Below are 21,564 nucleotides of genomic sequence, written 5' to 3'. Positions count from 1 at the left end.
AATGTTAGTCCCTGTTTTCGGTTTCCCAACAACGCAGCCAAACTAAAGGCCAGAGGTTTCCATGTTCAACATTTGCAGACAGCTGTGGACTTGCACATGGACCATGAAACAACAATGGAAACAAGTGTTTGTATTGCAGCATGTGAGTGTTATTCTAACCTTTAAATGCAATAATCTGTTACTCCAACTGGATTAGCTGGATCATATTTCATAGAAAGTGTGAGAACAAAGAACAACAAGGGACTCAACTGTGTTGTTGTTTGCTTATGTGTGAAAATTGCAATCAATCTGTTTTTTTTTGTTCAGTCATTGGCCCCATTTGCCTAATCTACACAGATTCTCAGTAGATCAGGCAAACAAATGGTGACTGGCACTTTTTCTAGTTTAGTTCCTGAGATTAGTTCCTCTGATTCCATAGTTCCTGGAACTTTTTCATTATAAGGAGATAAATTGTCCCACCTTAACAGATGCAGGACAGTGAGGGAGATGTCACGTAGTCCTAAGAAAAGGTCTAATCAGGCAACATCAATGAAGCATCAGTGTGTAAAGAAGGCAACGTACTTTGAGGCAAATTGGGCTATATCATTTTGCTACTAGGCTAATCAAATCATCACATACTAAATCCTGAATGATAGCCAACTTAAAGGCATTCCATTGTAGAAATCCTGGCTGGTGTATGGGCTTTGGGTCAAACTGTATTATGGGAATGTGTGTGGAGGGCTTATTAGGGCCCAATGAGTAATTTTTGCCCTAGGGCCACCTACTGTAGATTTACTGAGCAGCCTGAACTCAAACTACAACTCAGATCATTTGCAGTAAAGACTTGGGCTTAAACACCAGTCTACGATTTGGGAAAAATCCTCATGTTAAAACTTTACTCATAGTCAAACAAGAAGAATGATAAAAGTTTAATTTGACCATGAATGTGTTTAGAATATCTTATCGCAAAGCTGAAAACAGCACCTTCCAACACATTCATTGTAAAAATTGAAGAAAATTATGGCTTCTCAAGAATAACCAAAACACTGATGAGTATTTCCACTCAAGGTTGTCAGACTCACCGCTGGTTGCAGCTGGCCGTTGATGCTCGCTGTGCGGAAAGGCGAGTTGGTGGAAAGACGCTTGTCCCACTCACTTGGCCGAGGCTCCGGTACAGACTCCATGAAACTCCTCTTCAGCTCACTGATGCTAGTGTGGTGACGCATGATCTCAGTCTGGGTCTTATCCACGTCCTTCAACAAAAATGAGGAAGTCAGAGGAGGTAGAATGATAGTAATTGAAGAAAACAATACACAGTGAGGGAGTAAGATGTGAAGGAAAGGAGTTCCACAAAGAAAATGAAAGTTTATAGAAAAAAGAAGGATGACAAATAGACAAAAATGGTGAATCAGATCAGATTAGAAAAGGAAGGTTTAAGAAAAATTTGCCTCAATTTCAATATGACTTTAAAACAAAATGCTTTAAAGCCTTGTGTTATTTCAAAAGCATGTGATTGAACTAAACTTGCATATTCCCAATGACTTACTGAGGTCATGGAAGAACATTTTTCAGACAAACCAGACACCAGACTGCATTGGGAGGAGTCATCATCTGCCTCCTGTGATCCATATTTCAGCCCAGCAGCAACCACTGAGATTTCCAGTTTATAGCCATTGCAAAATCTGCCTGTGGGTCACGATAACATAATATAGCAGCAGACACACAGAGGAATCTCCTGATTAGTGGTTACTGGTAAACCACATACATTATGTCAGTGTTTATAGATCAATGCCAGGAAGAAGATGTTTAATGTTAAGGGAAACAGGAGGTGCTGTATTTGTCTGAAAAACCTGTTTATGGTGAAAATTAAAGGAAAGAAGGTGAATGGTATACACATCCTACCCCTTTTTTGGTACAGGCACACAATACAGAGCAGTATACAAAGACTACCTTCAGTGTTGGTGCTAAGTTAGGCTAAATATGTGTGGGAGATACAGTACAAACTGATATTAACCTGCTCTTCAGGGTTTGACAGTGAACACGCTATTTCATGAAATAGCATTGTAATAGTGACTATCAAATAGTGTGTAGTAAATAGTGTGTTAACTGCTGCACTGTTAAAGGATGATTTCATAGGTGATCTGCAGGCTGAAAGGTGGCAAGTTTAATCATTGATTTTCAAATATACACACAGTACAGAAACACTGAGAAGGGGATGACATGTGACATCATTTGCAAGTTGGAGCTGATCCAGGTATTACTTTACAGATGCTAAAAATACTCAGTGGAGATGCAAAGTTGGTGACAATTAGCTGTGTGTTCATCTATATGACTGACTAGGGCTGGGCAATATATTGAAAGTATATCGATATCGTCTTACATTTTGGATATTGTAATATCGCGATATGTCATCAGAGTTGTCTTTTTCTGCTTTTAAATACTGCATTACAGTAAAATATGTAATTTTCTGAACTTATCAGATTGTTCTAGCTGTTGTTATTTACCTTTTACCCACTTTATCATTATATCCACATTACTGATGATTATTTATCAACAATTTCATAGTGTAAATATTTTGTGAAAGCATCGACAGTCATCTCTACAATATTGTTGTAATATTGATATTGAGGTATTTGGTCTAAAATATTGTGATATTTGATTTTGTCCATATGGCCCAGCCCTACGACTGACCCCTTTCACATTTCACAGAATCTTTATATACACTGGATGTAATGTAGAAAAATATTGATGAATGCTGCTTTAAAGTGAGTATTTCACACTATACATGTCATCCCTCTCTCGTAAAATAATACAAACTCAGCACAGAATGTCACAGAGCACAATGAAGTAATCAGAAGCTAAAGTAAGAGTCACAGACAGACAGTAAATACAGCATACTGTATGAGGGAGTGATGTTGGTGTGGAAAAATGAAATGAAGAGACGTCCACAGTGACCATGGGATTCACACCATGTGGCCATACAATGAGAACAGCAGCAGTGTACAGAATCCTGTTTGTGACATCATGGTGACATACATGACTGGGAATGATCAAATCTGGATGATATTATAATGTTCTCTGGCAAAGCAGCAGACCAGGTAACTGAAACAAGTCATTAAAGGACTTTTTAAAGTGTGAAGTCTATCATAAAACAACAGTCAGGTGCTCAAATTAACATTAGAAATGGTTCTGTTTGATGTAATCATTCCTGCTTGATCTTAAATATTTTAAGTTATTATGATGCTTCAGTCAATCAATCTGTCAATTTTTATTTATATAGCGCCAAATCACAACAAAAGTCATCTCAGTCAGAGCTAGACCAATCAAGTGAGTCTGTTTACTGCCTAATTCCCTTTTTATATTAATATCCTTTCACTGCAGCTCAACATAAAAACTGAGCATTTATGCTAACATGATTTTAAACCTGCAGTAACTTAATTTGTAGCCACTTAGGGGCAGTGGAAACAAATAGTGAGCACAACACTGACATATCATAACCTTTATGTTGATATGTTCAACTTGTTGGCATACAGTTATTTATTTCCAAATCCAGTTATGGAGTAACACTATCATTCATTGTCCACCTGCTAAATGTAAGTCCAGTATTCATTCTCTTTTAGCTCTGTTTACTCTCTACCAACTCCTGAGGAAATGTCTGGCTCTTTAGCTGCTGAATGCTCCACTATGTATGTTTAGTCTACAGCTGACTGTCTGTTTTCTGATTGGTGCTGAGTAGGTAGTGTACAGTGGCTTTTTACAGTGTTTTCTCTGAAAACAGCTGCCTGCTGTTGTTGATAAGGATGCTATGAGAGGGCTGAGAGTGAACCAAAACAGTAAAGTTGTAGCTGGACAGCTAAAAAATGAGCTGAACATGCTATAAAGCTCCGTCAAGGTGAGGAGAGCTGCAGAGTCTCTGATAATTCTCTGCAGGTTCATCAGTACCAGCCGCACCACTGCACACCAGCCACAGTGCACCGCAGGATAAATCCACATGTTGCCAATGTCTCCCATATGAAATGCAGTTTGGGGACATTTGAGGCTTGCACTATCCACTAGTAGCTCCCAGCACTGACACTGCACAGAGCTGGCCTGTGAAAGCTGTGGATCTACAACACATGAATCCATCCTGTGGTGCACTGTGGCTGGCGTGTGGCGTGTGGCTCCTCGGTGCAGCATCAGCAGTAGTCCTGGGAAAAGAGATATGACAAGGAAGGAAGAACGAAAAAGGCAAAACAGGATCCCTGAGCTGCCAAACCGTCGTCTTGCCTCACACAGACAGCTACTTTCTCTTAAGTTATCTGCAGTAGGAGAAGACTGTAAAGAAGACCGCAAGTAAAAGAGAGTTGGTGCTTTCTTGTCTCATTTGTGGTTTAATAAACAGTAAATTCATAAAATTCTATTTTCCAAGCTACACATAATGCTTGACTGTTAGAATGAACATTTTACCATTACTCATCACCAGACAGCCACAGAGTTGATCTATGCACTCGTTGATCAACCAATAATCAGAAAGCTAACCTCATGGCATTCTTTGAATGACATTCCCCTCATGTGCATAATGAAGCAGAATTGCATAAATAAATGTAAAAAGAAATACAGGTATAAATAAGTTTGGGAAAATAACCAGTGCCAAAATGCTAAGAGAAGTAAATCAATATAAATAAAAATGAATAAATGAATAAATTAAGTGATAAATTAAATTAAATTAATCCAAAGAGAAACTCCACTTTAATCTGAACCACAAATAAAAACAGATAAACACATGTGCCTTAGGTACATGCGTACACATTCTGAATACTATGGCTCATTTATATGCATTTTTTGAATATGTGTTTGTGCTTTAATATTTCAAATAGACAGATGGTGTGCATTGATCTCTGATGCTGATCTTACAGTAGCAACTTTGAAAACTGGCCTGTAAATCTTCTCTGTTCTCTGTGTAGATTGATACATGTAAGTGTGACAGATGACAGCAGTGTTTGTCTCAGACATTTCAGCTTTGTTGTTTTTTGTTTCAGCACCAAAGGCTGCAGCTGCAGTACCAGTTTCAACTTAATCAAGTCTTTGTTAAAGAAGAGATGACTCCCAATCATATATTTCATAAAATGAAAATAGGAAATGACAAGGTCAAAGAGAAATGAGAAGCTACTTGCATGAGAATCAGAGAGGAAAATAGTGCATGCCAAGCCTTTAGGGTTAAGCTGAAAACAAGGCAAGAGATGATCAACAAAAGTGTCAGAGAAAAGTGAAAATCAACAAAAAGTCCATGCAGACAGAGAAACGTGACGGCAAACAGTCAGAACAGATATCTGAAGACTTAAAATACAAACCTCCAACATTAAATTGCTATGTCTGATATAAATAGTTTCACCCTCAAGTTTCTTAGCTCTTTTCTGTGGAAAATGAAGAAAAAGGGAAAAGCTTGTTGGAAATGCAGATTTCATTCAAACATTTGAATATTTGATTTGCAGTGGAGTCCAATGAGCAGCAGGATCATGGCAATGACTTCAATCACAACCAACATCCAGTGTGCTCAGCTCAGCAGGGATTCACTCATCCACTGCTGAGCCCTCCCTCCCTCCTCCCTCCCTCCCTCCCTCCCACGCACAAACGCACACACACCAGTCATGTTTATGAGAAGCCAGGCAGATACACACTCACTGCTGTGAGTGGAAGTGGAAGCAAGTTACATGCTGTGCATGCAAATGCTGCTGCAGTGCAGTGGAGTGTACAGGAGGAGAAGCATCACTGTGAGTCTGCTTGTCTGTTGAGTTTTTCACTACAGTCACTTCAGGGATTTGCATAGTTTAAAAAAACATTAATTTCTTCCACTTCCATTCTCCCACTCTCCTGACTGATACATGAATATTTTGAATCTTAGAATTTCAGAAGTGATTGACTAGCCTCAGCTAGTCTAGCTCAGTTTAGTATACAGATACAAGCTACAGTATGTTTTATATATGCATCCCTGACTCTCTGGCTGACAGTATACTGCAAATGGGGGGGGGGGGGGGGGGGGGGGGGGCTTTGCTGGCGACACTGATTGGGTATTTGGGTATACAAACTTCCATCCACAGAGCGATGTATAAATGTCATCTCCCCTATACCTTTTGCACTTACGCAGCCCCATATCAGCACACTCCCTCCTCCATGTTTACCAGTTGGCACTATGGTCCACTCCAAACATGTTGGATCTCATTTGAGCCAATATTAATCAGGTTTCTTTTCACGCTCTTTGGCAAAGTTAATCTGCAGCTTTGTGCCATTTTCTGAGCAATGTTTTTTACTTTGTTGTCTGTAGAGGTTGACTTCATGCAATGTCCTTTGCACTGTCTGAGAAGGGTTAGGGGTTAGGGGTTAGGGTTAATGTCCACAGATAATCCTTGTGCCAAGTCAGAAGCATTTGCCTGTCTGCTGTTCAATGTTTGATGGCATTCTTTTGGAACTTTGCTCAGGCAGGTAGTCTTTATTGGAAGTCACAGTTGTACTCATTTTTGTTTCAGTGATCACAGGTGTACTCTCTTTTGTTGCACTGAGGGTGTACTTTGAGGCCTGTATTTTCAAATTAGTCTATTCAACCTGTTTGTTTTAATGCTAGATAAGATCAAAAACCCCACTTCACCCTGGAAATACTACAATTATTATAAGATGATACACTATTGAATAATTATTAGTTATTTTGTAAAGCAGTATATCTGCATGTTTGCTTCTGGGGGAAGAACCAAGAAAAACACTGCCTTTTATTAAAAGAAGCAGTAAATAATTTGGCCATGTAATAACTTGCACAATTGATTGATTTCTTTGTGTTCTCACAGCAAGTTCTGTTACAACTCACAGCACATGGACAAATCTTCATAGGGAGACAAACAGCCGGAAATCATAGAACAGTACAGAGATTAAAAAAAACACTCAAAGTCTCTTTGTGTGATAAGAAACAGCACTGTTTGAAAACAAAAAGGAAATGAAAAGTCTCATGGTGTGAAACTGATGCAGGGATGAGGATGGTAAGTCAGCAAAACACCAACTGAGGAGCATGCTAACCTTCCTCACTCGCACCATCTCCGTCTTTGATTTGTCCTGAGGAGAGTGCTGCTCAGCCATCACAAGAAAAGAGATAGTTATGTTTGTATTAGAATACGGCCTCACGCTCATTTGTAAGACACATGCATGGACCGGTGATCTAACTAAAATCTGGGGCTCAAATAAGCAGGAACAAATACAGGTCAGTCACTTATAAAGGTTCAGTGAAACAAGCAGGGCTATCTGCTCACACCCACTTTCAGACATTCTCTCTTTTACTTGAATCTGCTGCTGCTAGCTTGTTGTGCCACATATCACAACCTCTTGACTTTGTACTAAGGTTCTTTACAATGTACAGTGTAGTACAAAGTCATGTGTTAGGAAACACAACAAGCTAGACAAACACTGTAACCAGAACTGTGTTCATACACATGTGCAGTGGCATCTGCCATACAAGGAACTACTCTCCTGAGACTGAAAATATTATTGCTGTTTTTACTCTTTGAAGACATTTTTAAATAAACTAATGTGAGCAATCTCCTCATAATGAAGGAACATGCCACCCAATGCAGTGGTGTGGCTCACTAATGTGTTTTACTCACGATACTTGTAAGTAGATCAGTTCATTGTTGGTTTGGCTCTGCACATGAGATTTGTTGACAATAAGAAAAATATAGAAAATCATCATCCATACCTTCTAATACTTTCATTCTCCATACTCTTTACATTTAATTACAATTTCTTTCACATTGTTCTTTTTCTATTTTTCTATCTTCCTTGATTTTTTCCCTTTTTTTCTCTACATGCTGCTGTATCCCCATTTTGACAACTGTCCATGCTTATTGTGTACCTGCTCTTTTAAAATATACTGCATGCAGTACTTATCATCTTTATTTATTTATTTATTTTGGAATTGCTCATTTATTTAACTATATATCTATAGTTTTATCTTCTTCTGGTTCAGTCTGATCATGCAAAGAAAACAAACCTGGCTCTTTTTCTCTCTTTCCCCATTGGCGGTGGTCACAGAGGGGGAATGCCTCCGCTCTCTCCTGGCCAATGTCTGGTAGCACAGATACAGCTCACACATGAGGATCAAATCCATGCACAGTCACGACTAAAACCTTCCTTCAAACTATTCTGTTCTATATTGGCTAAAAGAAAACATGTGCATTGTCCTGTTTATGGCAGTGCTCCACTAATACTTTATTTTATTAGGTCCATTCAAACACTCTAAATAATAGTTTAGTAAGTCCATTTATTCTGCTTCTTTCTATGACTTAGATGAGAGAATGAATTAAGCTCATGTCTGTATGTTAAGTACAGAGCTGGAGTCAGGATGTGGTTAGTCTAGTTTGCTTGGCTCTGTGCATACTTCAAAAATACACCCACCAACACCTCTAAAGCCTGCTAATTAACTGCTATTTAGTAAGTTGTAGTTTACAGGGTGAGTTATATGCTGGACATATTTCTTGGCCAGGAGCAATGACTGTGATGCTTTCCAAAATCTTGTTGTCAAAGTGAGGTTGCCAGGTTTATACCTGCACACAGAGGCATCCTGCTGATACCAAACACCAAACCAAGCTGTTACCACTTCTTATCTGCTTTGACTTCTATGTTTATGATCAAACTGTCCCCATATCAGTAACTATCTACAAGTATGATTGATTGACAATTTTGACACTAAATTGAATTAAATACTGAAATATTGAAAAAGAAATGGTTAGCGAAAATGTTGTTAACTATAAAATTAGCATGTTAGCTAGCCAGTACTGTACATTACTGTAAGTAGTCAGAAGAAAGCTCACAACTAAATGTAGCTACAGTTACTTATATACTATTTCACTCTTTAAATCTCACTTTGTCCATCTCATGTTTTGCAGGAAACATTTCAGAGCTGCACATTTGTTTAGTCAGAAACAATAATGAATATATCATAACAACGTGTCTCTAATTATTGAATCTCTCTGGACTTGAGACTGAGATGAATCTTCTCATCTCACTCTCAGAAAAAGGTGAATAAATTAACAGTCCTTAAAATTTCAACTTACAGTAAATGCATGGCACACTGTTTCATAAATATGTCTCAAGCATAATAATGATGATTTCATTATTCAAATGATAAGCGAGCAACCAAACACCTCAAAAAACAGTGTATTTCATTAACCAGTAAGAACTTCTCTCTTGCTTTGTCTCTGATGTCTGAAGTTAACTACCTTCACATCTCTCTTCTTGTACTTCATAGAAAAAAACGCCCAGCTTAGTGATGTAAAGAATTGTTTCCACTACCTTTATTTCTGGAGTGGACTCTTGTTTGGGACTGTGGCTCTTGGTGGATTCTGCTGGCCGACTCGCTGCCTTTAACTCTGACTTCCTGTCTGTTGAGCGGCGACCCCTGGGTGTGGATCCATCATGGCAGTCAGTGCGTGGCAGGGTAGGTAGCAGCGGGGACGGGGTCGCCTCCCCGGGAGACACCGGTGACATGATAGGAGCGCTGACTGGACGAGTTGATTTATTGTCGGGAGTGGACGCCATGGCTGGAGGAGACAGAAGGGAGAGACAATTCCTTCAATCAGTGGCGATTTTAGGATCAGACCTTTAGGGGGGGTCAGCTCAGAAATATTTCACAGACTCTTACACTCTATGTGTTTTACTTACCTGCCTTGTATTAATTTGACCTGCCTTTGTTTAGTTTTGTTGTTTAGTTTTATGATGGGTCATGATTGATGTATGTATGTATGTATGTATGTATGTATGTATGTATGTATGTATGTATGTACTGTATGTATGTATGTATGTATGTATGTATGTACTGTATGTATGTATGTATGTATCTATGTATGTATGTATGTACTGTATGTATGTATGTATGTATGTATGTACTGTATGTATGTATGTATGTATGTATGTATGTACTGTATGTATGTATGTATGTATGTATGTATGTATGTACTGTATGTATGTATGTATGTACTGTATGTATGTATGTATGTACTGTATGTATGTATGTATGTATGTATGTATGTATGTATGTACTGTATGTATGTATGTATGTACTGTATGTATGTATGTATGTATGTACTGTATGTATGTATGTATGTATGTATGTATGTATGTGTGTATGTATGTATGTATGTATGTATGTATGTATGTATGTATGTATGTATGTATGTATGTATGTATGTACTGTATGTATGTATGTATGTATGTATGTATGTATGTATGTATGTATGTATGTATGTACTGTATGTATGTATGTATGTATGTATGTATGTATGTACTGTATGTATGTATGTATGTATGTACTGTATGTATGTACTGTATGTATGTATGTATGTATGTATGTATGTACTGTATGTATGTATGTATGTATGTATGTATGTATGTATGTATGTATGTATGTATGTATGTATGTATGTATGTATGTATGTATGTATGTATGTATGTATGTATGTACTGTATGTATGTATGTATGTATGTACTGTATGTATGTATGTATGTGTGTATGTGTGTATGTATGTATGTAAAACTACCACTCACTGTGATAGGCACTAGCAATTTCATTGTATTTTAAGTACAGTGACAATAAAGGCATCTTATCTTACAGTATCTAATGAGAATTTGACATGAAATACCCTGGAAGTGTTTAAACCCCCCTGCTTAACTTTTTTAACTGGATAACGTAAATTACAACAAGAAATCTTAATACATAGTAGAGTGGTCTACTGAAGTGTATAATAATAATGGTTCAGAATAAATCATCACAGATTTCTACATAGAGGACACTAAGATAGTCAATGAATCCTGAGGGAAAGTATTAGCATAGCTAAGTGTGTGTCACATCTATAACAGACAGCAGACAGGCTGTTGTTGTATAATTTTAAGATTATTTATTTATTTATTAAGGTGTGCTGAGAACACCCATAAAAAGGGTCTAAAATTGCCGCAGGCTTCACTTTAGGAATGAAAAATGTGTTAAAGGATAAGGCTGGTCATTTTCAGTTTTTTTTTCTTGTGTGTGAATGAATCTCATGTGCAGAGCCAAACCAACATTGAAGTGATATACTGACAAGTATTGTATATATGTATGTACTAAATTTATGAGTATATCCAAAGCCTGATATATCGTATACCTCTGTCTTAATGTGTACAATGATATTTGTGTTTGTGTGGTTCATTGCATTGAGACTAAAAAGCCTCATTCATTTAATACACTGGTAATAAAAGATTCATTTCACTGTTCTTGGTTCAAAAATGGACAACAGTTGCAATATTTTGTAAAGAGGATACACTACTCTGATATGTTAACCTCTTCTAATGTAGGATTTGGTGTCTATGTGAAAACAATTGTTGGCCTGAAATGTGAATTATGGAATGTTTTTACTGGTCCAGCCCCCTTGATATCAAATTGGGCTGCATGTGGCCCCTGAACTAAAATGAGCTTGGCAGCCCTAGTTTAAGTATATTAGAAGAAGAGGGGAGGGTCCAAAGAAAATATACATATATACACTTTTACACATATGAATAGTAAAGAGTTTTTTTTCTCTGTAATCATTCCTCCTGTTCATACTGACTGTTAAAAGATCTCCTTCACATGTGCTTTCAATGGAAGTGGTGGAGGATTTCATTTTGAAGTAGATGATCAGCTTCTATTGAGCTTCATCAGTGTGAGTTAGTCATATCAAGTGATATCTGACACATTTACAGTGTGTTTAGCATCAGATTCCCTCTTAGTGTTTCCTGTTGAGCTGTGGTGGAAGTATTTAACTGTAAAAGAAGGAGCCTCTGTCTGTCTGTCTGTCTGTTCTTTGAATTACACAATCATTGTTCATCTGATTGACTTCACACATGGTAGGTGCAAGCTCAATCTACTCATTACAATTCATAAATTGTTGACAAAGCATTTCTATTTTAACCACCAAAGCTTTTGTGGCCTTTACGGTACTTGTTTAGTGGCCCAGGAGACTCACAGACCAATTGCATGCATTGTAAATGAAAGCTGTGCATTCGACTGGAGTCAGTGAGTGAGATGCACACAGACAGAGGAGAGACAAGACCAGAGTCTACAGTCGGAGAAATAAGCGAGTCAGAGAAAAGTAATTTCACATGGCATGTTCTAAAAAGAGAAAAGTAGACAGCGGAAACAGAGCTTTTAATCAAGAATGGACAAACTCTTACATGTTCCTTTTGCCCACGGGCATTTCAACGTCAGTATGTCTCATATACTCTGAGAACGTGGGGACTGTGAAGAGCTACTTCGTGACAAAGCACAAATCTTTGTATCAAACAAACCCACCCACATCTGAACTGAAGGCACAGAAAATAAATTATCTAAGAGCCAAATATGATCAATCTACTTTATTTTAGGATGCGTTTATTTTATTTTTAAATGCAGCCCTGATTTTACTTGAAATGAGAAAAAAACATGTATTCACTAGTACTTATTATTCACTTATTAACATGTGTGTGTTTATAATAGAATTCTTTCATGTTGTTGGTGTATATAGTCATTCATACTGTACCTCACATCAGCTCTATTCATTTTACTATGTGTTAAAGTAGTGGCTGGAGGAGCACACTGTTTCACAGTCAGGCACATGTTGAACAGACACTGCACTAGTAACAAACAGAGGCACTAAAAACACTGTAACGTTGAAAGGTAATAATAAAAAGAATGACTTATTATTATTATTATTGTTAGTTGTTAGTAGTAGTAGTATTTATATAGCACCTTTTAAAAACAATGTTTACAAAGTCCTTTGACACACAAAGCAAAGACACACAACACAGAGAACAGTAACAAGGCCAAGATGAAAGTAGAAGACAATGAAATACTGTACAGTAAGGAGATCATGAAAATTAAATAAAATAAAATAAAAGACAGTAACAATAAACAACTAACATCACATGAAAGCAAGTCTGAAGAAATTAGCTTTAAGAAGTGATCTAAAAGAAGTTAACAATTCTGCAAGCCTTATTTCCTCAGGCAGGTTGTACCAAAGCAGAGGGGCCCTGATTTCACACTCGACTGTGGAAGAGCCAGAAGGGCCCCAAGGATCTAACACTGTGGGCCGGCTATTGCAGGATGAGCATTTCTGCTATGCAGCTTGGAGCTAGACCCAGGAATGCTTTAAAAGTGATGAGTAAAATCTTTTCTAATCAATTCTAAAACCAGCAGGGAGCCAGTGCAGAGAATCCAGGGTCGGAGTGATATGTCTGTTAAAACCAGTAAGAAGCCAATGAAGACTGTGGACTTTGTCCCCTATTACATTGGCATAGTCTGTACTTTTTCAAACATTAGCCATTCAATGTATTTGCTCTAATAACTTCTCTATAGAGTAGTGATTAGGCCTGGGCAATTAATCGAAACCAACATTTTTTTTTTATAGTATATTTTTTCAAGCTTTTTTTGCCTTTATTGTACAGGTTAGTAGAGAGAGACAGGAAAATGGAGGCAGAGAGGGGGGAATGACATGCAGGATAATGGACTCTAATGGACTTAATCTTGCTCATGTCAATTAATGGTGGTGTTCACTGTTGCCATGACAGTAAAGGTTGCATATCTTTTTGTCCTAGATGTGTACCAACCCCTTTTCTCCTGCCTGTCCACTCTTTTCTCTTAGGCGTCTCTTTGCTGGACCTATTAGCTGCCATTTCCAGAGGTATTGGATCTGGCTCCTCATCCTGCTGGAGATTCAACCTCACCTCATTCTATTCTGTCTTGACATCAGATTCCTTAAATATGTTATCAATACATCTTTCCATCAATCCATCGTGTGTTTTCAGTGCTGTATTTCGGTAACTTTGTTTCTTGGTCTATTCTGTGCACATAACATCTACTGCATCTCTGTCTGTCCTGGGAGAAGGTTCGCTCCCCTGTTGCTTTCTTCCATCTTTTCCCTGTCAAAGGATTTTTTACCTTATTTGAATCAAGGGTGAAGGATAGAGGTTGTTGTAAAGGTGTATAGATCGTAAAGCCCCTGAGGCTTTATACAACTCTGTTTTAGTCATGGATCTACAAAGAGTTTTATGCTTGTTGGTCCCAAGATGATCACTGCATAAAACTGGTGATTAGCTTCAGGAAGTGACAACACCATCAGATTCAAGACCTTCAAGTTGAGACCTCAAGTTTTATGGGTATGGGTATGAATGTGTAAGTGGGGTGAGATGTGTTTTGGTTTGTGTGTGTGTTAGTGTTATGTGTATATATTTTATATCCTATTTTATTTCTTATGCTGCAATTGGACTGCACAAATTTAGTTTAATTGTTTACTTGCAATGACAATAAAGATCTATTCTATTCTATTCTATTCTGTTCCAGCAATGGAAAGCGGTGCGAGGACTTTTCAGATACAGTTTGATGATCTACCCACCACTTTGTCATCCAGGTCATCGGTTATCTAATAGTGTTGAATCGAGGACAACTAGACCTGGTTGTAGAGACATTTCTCATCCAGGGGGCTTCTTTAGTTCTAACTGACTGGTGGGGGGTCTCAGGTATTTAACCTCTGCGAGGTTGTTATAAAGGTTGTTGATACCGCTTGGTTAATTAGTGCTCCTGGCTGTTCTATCAACAGTCATTTTTGGAGTCACCTGAGGCCAAGTGTTGGAGTTGTCACATGAGACTAAATGCAAATGGTTGTTAAGTGGGAAGGGGAACTGGGAAGGGATGATACTAAGACCACTACGCCTTGTCCCCACCGGACAGGTAAAGCTGCACAGAGCAGACCGAGCTGGGCACGAAGGCAAACACAGAATCAAGTCAGTTTTTAAAATTGCACACCTCTGATTGTATTTCAGCAACAAACATGATTAAAGCTGATTGCTAAATAGGCCATTTAAATATGTAGATACTTAGAGTAAAAAAAAATTCAGGAAAATGACAAAATTAACTAAATCTGAGCAAGTAAACAAAATCGGGCCATTTAGTTGTGCTGCTACTGCAGTAGCCCAAGGGCACTCATATGGCTTTGACTACTAATTACTGTAGTAACAGCACAACTGAATTTAAAAGGCGGATGGCTTGCCCACAGTCACAATGCTGTGATCTAAAATGTCTCTCTGTAGGGTAGGACGGAACTAAACTATGTCGGAAACGGAATAAAAATGCGACCAGTGGGATCTCAGTGTTAAAACTCATGTCTGGATAGTGTCCGGTGTAGACATTGCTTGGGGCCCTGCAACACGTCTATTACCATCTCCTGGCTCAGTCTTCCACATAGTGACTGTGTGTCTGGGAGAGATAGAAGGCGGCAGGAAGACAGAGCATTTCTCAGGAGAGTTGACACCGGTAGGGAGCCTCAGGGGAAGAGGATTTCAGTGTTTATAAAAAAAACCTTCATGTTTAATTTATCTCTTTGCATAAAACAGTACTGTCAATCTGTTAACATCATATCTGAGATGATGCAGAACTGAATGTAAGCACCTGTCAAGACTTGACAGATTGTTGGCAATTCTAAATAGATTTGTTGATGATCTCAGTTCCGGTCCTCTGAAATGAGGCCAACGCAAAAGGTCACTAGGGGGCGACCGTTTTGGTGTCAAAAGGACTTCCGTCTCTATACAAGTCAATGGGGAATTCACCAACTTCTCACTTGATTTCTAACCTCAGTAAACGTTTTCAAAATGTGTTTATGGTCTCAATCGCTAGTTTAAAGCCTTCTTCAATGCAGTATGATGTTCATTTGTGAAATGTTGGCCTCCATGATTTTATATTTGACGATAAAACAGGGTATGCATTAGGGCGTGGCTACGTTGTGATTGACAGGTTGATACACAATGTCCTCGAGATCCAGCCCTAGCAACCTCCCCGCTCTGCCCGTGGCTCCACCCATGGCCCCGCCTCATGCCCATATAAGTAGAATCCGTGTTTTCATTTTTCCCAGCATAAACCTGAAATTTTCAAGATGGCGCTGCCCAGATTCGAAACTATTGGCTTCCGAGCAGCAGTCCACAAACCAATTGTTGACGTCACGGATGTAACGTCCATTTCTTCTATACAGACGACTGGACCTTAGCGGACACAACGTTGGTTACACCGATGCAATAATCAGTAGGGGGTGTAAAATGTTGGTTGGCAGAATAATGTGCATCTGCTTGAGTGCATGATTGTACTTATTAAATGAGGCAATTATGAGATTAGATTAAACAGATAATGTGATATCTTGTCTACAGCTGCTAGCACTGCTAGCTATAAACGTGTTATTTAATCCAGAACACTTCCATGAGATGCAACGCCAACAGTACATAAAGTAGAGCAGCGTCAGTGATTTCTAATTAAGCCCTAAGTATCACGTTTAATATAACCATGTCCAACTCCGACCCACTGTAAATAGTAGGAATAGAACCAGGGAGAGGAAGCTGCATACAAGGAAGAAGATATTAGATAACAGCAGCAGAAGCTTTTGAATGTAGTCTAGTTTAATCCACCAACCCTGCTCTGTGTCGTCAGCAATTTAAAAACAAAACTGAAGTTATACAGTAAGTACACAAGTTACGTAATGCTCCCAGATGACAGGGCTGTGAGGTACGGAGCAATGCGTCATCAAAGAGTGAAGATATAAAGTAACAGCAGGAAAGAACAGAACTAGTCAACGTTGAAACATTCTCTGTTTTAACGAAGCAGGAGCAAGGAATGCAGTATCATGTCATTGTCTGCATACTGTGTGTGTAATTGGAGTATTTAAAAGCATATCCACTAGGGAACAGATAAAGGCCAAATCATTCTTTCAATTATGCTCTGCGTAAACAGAAGTGAACAATCATACAGGCTCAAAAAATCCAACCATTGCTAATCACCATTGGGTGACTGTGACTCAGGTCAGGAGTTAGACCAGTTGTCCACCAAACAGAAGATTGACAGTTCAATTCCCAGCTAATAATTTATTTATTTCTCCACAGGGACATTTTCAGATAACTAAAAACGTAAATGCACCCCATGGCAGCCAAGGGCTGATTTCCATTGGTAGTCCCCCCTGCCAGATGTTACCGGCACAATTCCTACAATAAAAAAATGTAACTTCATTAAACATAATATATACGAGGCTCCTCCAATCCACATGTCGATGTGTTCTTAAGAAAGACACTTAACCCCAAAATATGCCCGGTGGCTGCACCAACTGTGTATGAATACACATTCATGGTTAGTTTCCTCCTGATGAGCAAGTTGGCACCTTGAGTGGTAGCCCCCGTCATCAATGGGTGAATGGGTGAATATGACATGTAGTGTTAAAGTGCTTTGAGTGGTCAAAGTGCTGTAAGTACAGTCCATTTACTACTCAAACATTCACAAGCCACTCTGCCCAAACTTTGCAAATGTCTCCTACCACATAGGAGCCACAACCTATAGAGCATCAATCCCATTTGCTCCTGGAACAGATGCACAGACTGGTTTTCCACTTACCCATGTTATAGTGTCTCAAACAAACTCACTACAGTAGAACTTTACACACATGGATTTCACTAAATGATGCATTAAAACACATCCTTTAAATAATGAAATGCTTCATATTGAGGCAATTACAGAAAATATGTCTATTTGGAGTTGAGTCTGTTCAGTCATGTCCAACACAAACATGGCTCAGGCCTCAAACAAGCATTAGCCTCTTTCCATATGTATGAGTAAATGCATGGTTAGAGAATGAGAACAAAATCCACCGTCAGTGTTAAAATGTTTCCCTAGTTCAGATCAAGCTAAAATGAGACCATCCTTTTGTTTTCACAGACACTGTTTACTTGCTGAGTTATGGTGGAGGGATATCTGCTGGTAGATGCTTGTACTGTAGTCTGTTCACTCTCAAATAATGTTCCCCTCCTGTTAAAACTGTGTTTCACGTAGCACCACCTCTGCAGTTAGAGTTATGACTAGGTTATGGTTATGATTAGTAATAGCAGAGATAACTCGTTACGATTAAAGTAAGCTTGTGATCAGGTTAAAGCCACTGGAAACCCAAATCCACAATAGCCTTCTAACGATGTCACACTGTGTCCTAAGTGAATGCAATGTGACCGAGTGTCAAGATCATTTTAATTGCTTCCTCTTCTATTGGAAAGTCAAGTAATGCAGTGCTGGTCAGCACAATGCAACACCCTGTTTGGAACTGAACTTTTGTTGGACCCTCTGTTTCTATTTTTAATGTGAACGGATGTATTTGCAAAAACAAGCTGAAAATCCTGCTGTGGTGTGTGATGTTGTTTTTTAAGGTAGAAGTAGACTCAGACTGCTGAAGCCTCACATTAGTTTTGGCTGAGCTTTTGATCTTCACACAGAATGGATCATTTTTAACAGTGCAGTTCAGCTACAAATGGCCAGAGCAGGGATACAGTAACCAATAACTAATAAGGGTTATATTACAAAGACTTGAAAAGGTCTGAACCTAATCTTGCACACAGAGCCAAGAACTCAATAGCCAGCACTGCATTGATCACTGCTTTACAAGCTGTGATGAGACCAGCAGATGGAACAGTCTACTGTACCTCCATCCAGGCTGTGTGAGTTCCTCTTGCTGGAGGAACGCTGGAACAGAGGAGCTGGTCTGTCGATCAGAGAGCTGGCCTGCCTGGTCTGAGCCTGAGTCCGACCACTGTAACGAAACTTAGAGCCCAGTGCCAAGAACTTCCTGGGTGTGGTGGCCATCTCAGTAGAGGTCAGTCTGCACACAAAGGAAATGTGTTAATCCTCTAATTTGACCTGGGGCAAGCATATTAAGAAAATATTTGCATTGTCATAAACAGCCACATGAATGGGAACTTTAACATCACCATCTGTTACCTGAAGAAGGTATGATGTTCTACACACACTTTCCACAGCTTCTTGGCAGCCTTGTAGTTGGGCAGTTTGAAACCAATAGCGCTCTCATACTGCTCCACCTGTCAAAACAAGACAATAATTCAGTTAACTTTATGGTTTTATTACATCACATATCACATGTGGATGAATATTTGTTGAAAGCCCTCTGTACCTCAGATGGTCTTATTTTGATGAAGAAGCTGCTGCGTTTGTAGGAGACCTTGAGGACTTTGGGCCAGGGGAAACGGTTGATCCTCAGTTTGTCTTTATAAACCATCAGACCACTGGAGCAAACACCCAGCATGATGTCAACACCATCCAGATCCTGAGACACACACATACACACACATACACATAGATTTGATTAACTGTCAACAAGATGTGCAGGTTTTAGAAACTTGCTTAACAATAACGATAGAGAAAGATTTTGAATAGATGACAAATGAAAGGAAGTGAGTTGGTAAGATCTTCCTCTACTGGAGGCATTTTTCTTTAAAATGTATTCCTTCACTTGGTCTTTTGATGATGTTGGTGGAAATTATTTTCTAAAGAGCAAAACACTGCAGACCCTGTTTCTCTGCATCACTGCTCACTACCTCTTCAAAAAAGCTACTTTATCACATTCTCTTGCTGGATCAGCACATCTGGCTGTTAAACCTTCACAAAGGATCAGTGGTGGAGTAAGTCAGTACTAATGTACTAATACACAATTTTGATACACAAACTTGTACATTACTGAAGTATTTCCATTTGATGTTTTTTTATAATTCCACTCAGCTAGATTTGAGAGGGACATATTGTAATATTTCTATACCACTACATTTATTTAACAGCTTTAGTTAGTTTTACATATTTGTTGATATTGCAATTGTAAAAGCTTTTGTATATTTGGATCCAGAGGCTAACTCCAATATATCAGATAAATATTTCCAGGTCATGTCTACAGGTTTTAAACATTAATCAGGCTATTACTAAAAATCCATCAAAAGGTGATTACACATCTGAATTGAACTTTTGTATTTTACAATAATAAAACATTTCAATTACTTGCTAAAAACTTAAAATTTCAATTCAGAGCTGATTCTTTAAACATGCCACATCCCTTTAAGTGTCCAATGCCATACATACTACTATAACAACAGGTTATTCTAACTAATTGTATTAAACACATTGTATTAAATGTTTACTACAGTATTTACATAAAGACAGAGTGCAGCACCACACTAAAAACTGTGGAAAACAATCAGTGCCATAATATGCAACACTGACACAATGACATTACATCTGCAGTAGAGAGAGATATGGCAAACTCTGCCACATAGCAGGCTGGCATTATACTTTTCACAGCTGATATGGTGACTACAGTTTGACATTGACAAAACATTTTTGAGGAAAATTTCAGCTGTATGCAAGTTAGCTATTCTATGATTTAAACATCTATAACAAACACTGCATACCTTTCAATTGAACAGCTGTAGTCTTTACTGTCATATGTGTTCTCTGTGACTAGCAGCGTGTCTAGGTATATGAGGTTTTTAGGCTGCAGGCTGTCCTTGCAGCTCTGGTTGGGTATGTCTCTCCCACCCCTCAGCTGACAACCTTGTAACATTATCCACTTTAGTCTTGTTAAAGCTTCAGTATTTCAGTTTGGCAGCTTATAAAAACTTAGTTCTGAGCTCTTCACCCTGTTGGTAGTGCTTCCCAAGTTAACACACAGCTGCTTTTAGGCATTTACTGTTGTTTACCAGCAGAGAGACAAGGAGGCAATATCACTGAATATAAGGTTAATAGATTAGATGATTATCCTCGTAAATCAGACTACACTCTCCTGTTTTTCCATATGCAGCAGCTATTTTATGATGCAAATATCTTGTACTTCTCAACACCCGCCACAGAGGGGCAGCACTCTCCTCTGAAAGTCCCTTCTTCCATATTTGGATTAAATCCCTGCTGATGCAAACAGATTGACCTGATTTCTGCTGTAAAACCTGACAAGTCACATGTCCTGCTGTTGTTCAGGCCAGGCAGGCACACTTATGAGATGACATGAAATTAAAAAAAATACTTGACATGCATGATATTAAAAACACACAGAACATCCGAGGTTGTATGTGGTTTTTTTTGGTTATTGTTTTTTTTTTTTTACCATCTGGGGGGCTGCATGAAGGATACTTGTAAGGATGTCTTACATGAAGCACGTTTTTAAATATTTAACTATAAAGAGGTGCTGATGAGCAGAGTGCTGCAGAGATGAGGCTCCTGCTCACCTTGGCCTGGTGGAGGTCCACTCCGTACATGGAGAGCTTCTTGGCATTCTCCAGGAACATCAGGTCAGCCTGGGCTGGAGTCATCACCCTGGCAACACACCACAGCACTCTTTAATTACTGTGACAGTGTACAATCTGTGATACAAATATTGATATGGAATCTGGCCTCACAGCATGGTATGTATTCAGGGTTAGGGCATTTTAGATATTTTCATGTGGCTTACAGTGTGGAGAAGTTGTCATTTCCACCACACTTATTCCATCAGTACAACAACAGAGTCATGTTATACTCACCACTCTGCACAACACTACAACAAATACTGTTCTCATTCACTAATCATCTGCAGTCCATTCTCCGTGGTGTTTTTATAATCATTCAGTTAAATCAAATAAAATTCAACACAAGCCTAAAGTAATTACATTAGTTATGAATAAGTTATTCTTAAGTATTCAAACCATACAAATATTTGTTTTTAGGGAAGAAAAAAAACAAGACACAGGCCGGGATTC

At 38.6% G+C, this 21,564-nt stretch overlaps 1 protein-coding gene across 1 annotated transcript in view; it reads right to left on the bottom strand.

Moving 5' to 3' along the window:
* epb41a (erythrocyte membrane protein band 4.1a) overlaps positions 1-21,564 on the bottom strand; it is a 51,561-nt gene that overhangs the window by 22,293 nt on the left and 7,704 nt on the right. Inside the window, exons 7-15 of the mRNA XM_053333765.1 lie at positions 21,055-21,142; positions 18,960-19,112; positions 18,770-18,867; positions 18,475-18,650; positions 9,289-9,536; positions 7,988-8,062; positions 7,021-7,056; positions 5,310-5,372; positions 1,062-1,232 (exon numbers count right to left, since the gene is read on the bottom strand). Of these exons, the coding sequence (XP_053189740.1) occupies positions 1,062-1,232; positions 5,310-5,372; positions 7,021-7,056; positions 7,988-8,062; positions 9,289-9,536; positions 18,475-18,650; positions 18,770-18,867; positions 18,960-19,112; positions 21,055-21,142 (1,108 nt within the window). The remainder of the gene's footprint in view (positions 1-1,061; positions 1,233-5,309; positions 5,373-7,020; positions 7,057-7,987; positions 8,063-9,288; positions 9,537-18,474; positions 18,651-18,769; positions 18,868-18,959; positions 19,113-21,054; positions 21,143-21,564) is intronic.

Source organism: Scomber japonicus, chromosome 15, assembly GCF_027409825.1.
Source record: "Scomber japonicus isolate fScoJap1 chromosome 15, fScoJap1.pri, whole genome shotgun sequence".
Taxonomy (NCBI): domain Eukaryota; kingdom Metazoa; phylum Chordata; class Actinopteri; order Scombriformes; family Scombridae; genus Scomber; species Scomber japonicus.
The sequence above is the reverse complement of the archived record's forward strand: the minus strand, read 5'-3'. Positions and strand labels throughout refer to the sequence as shown.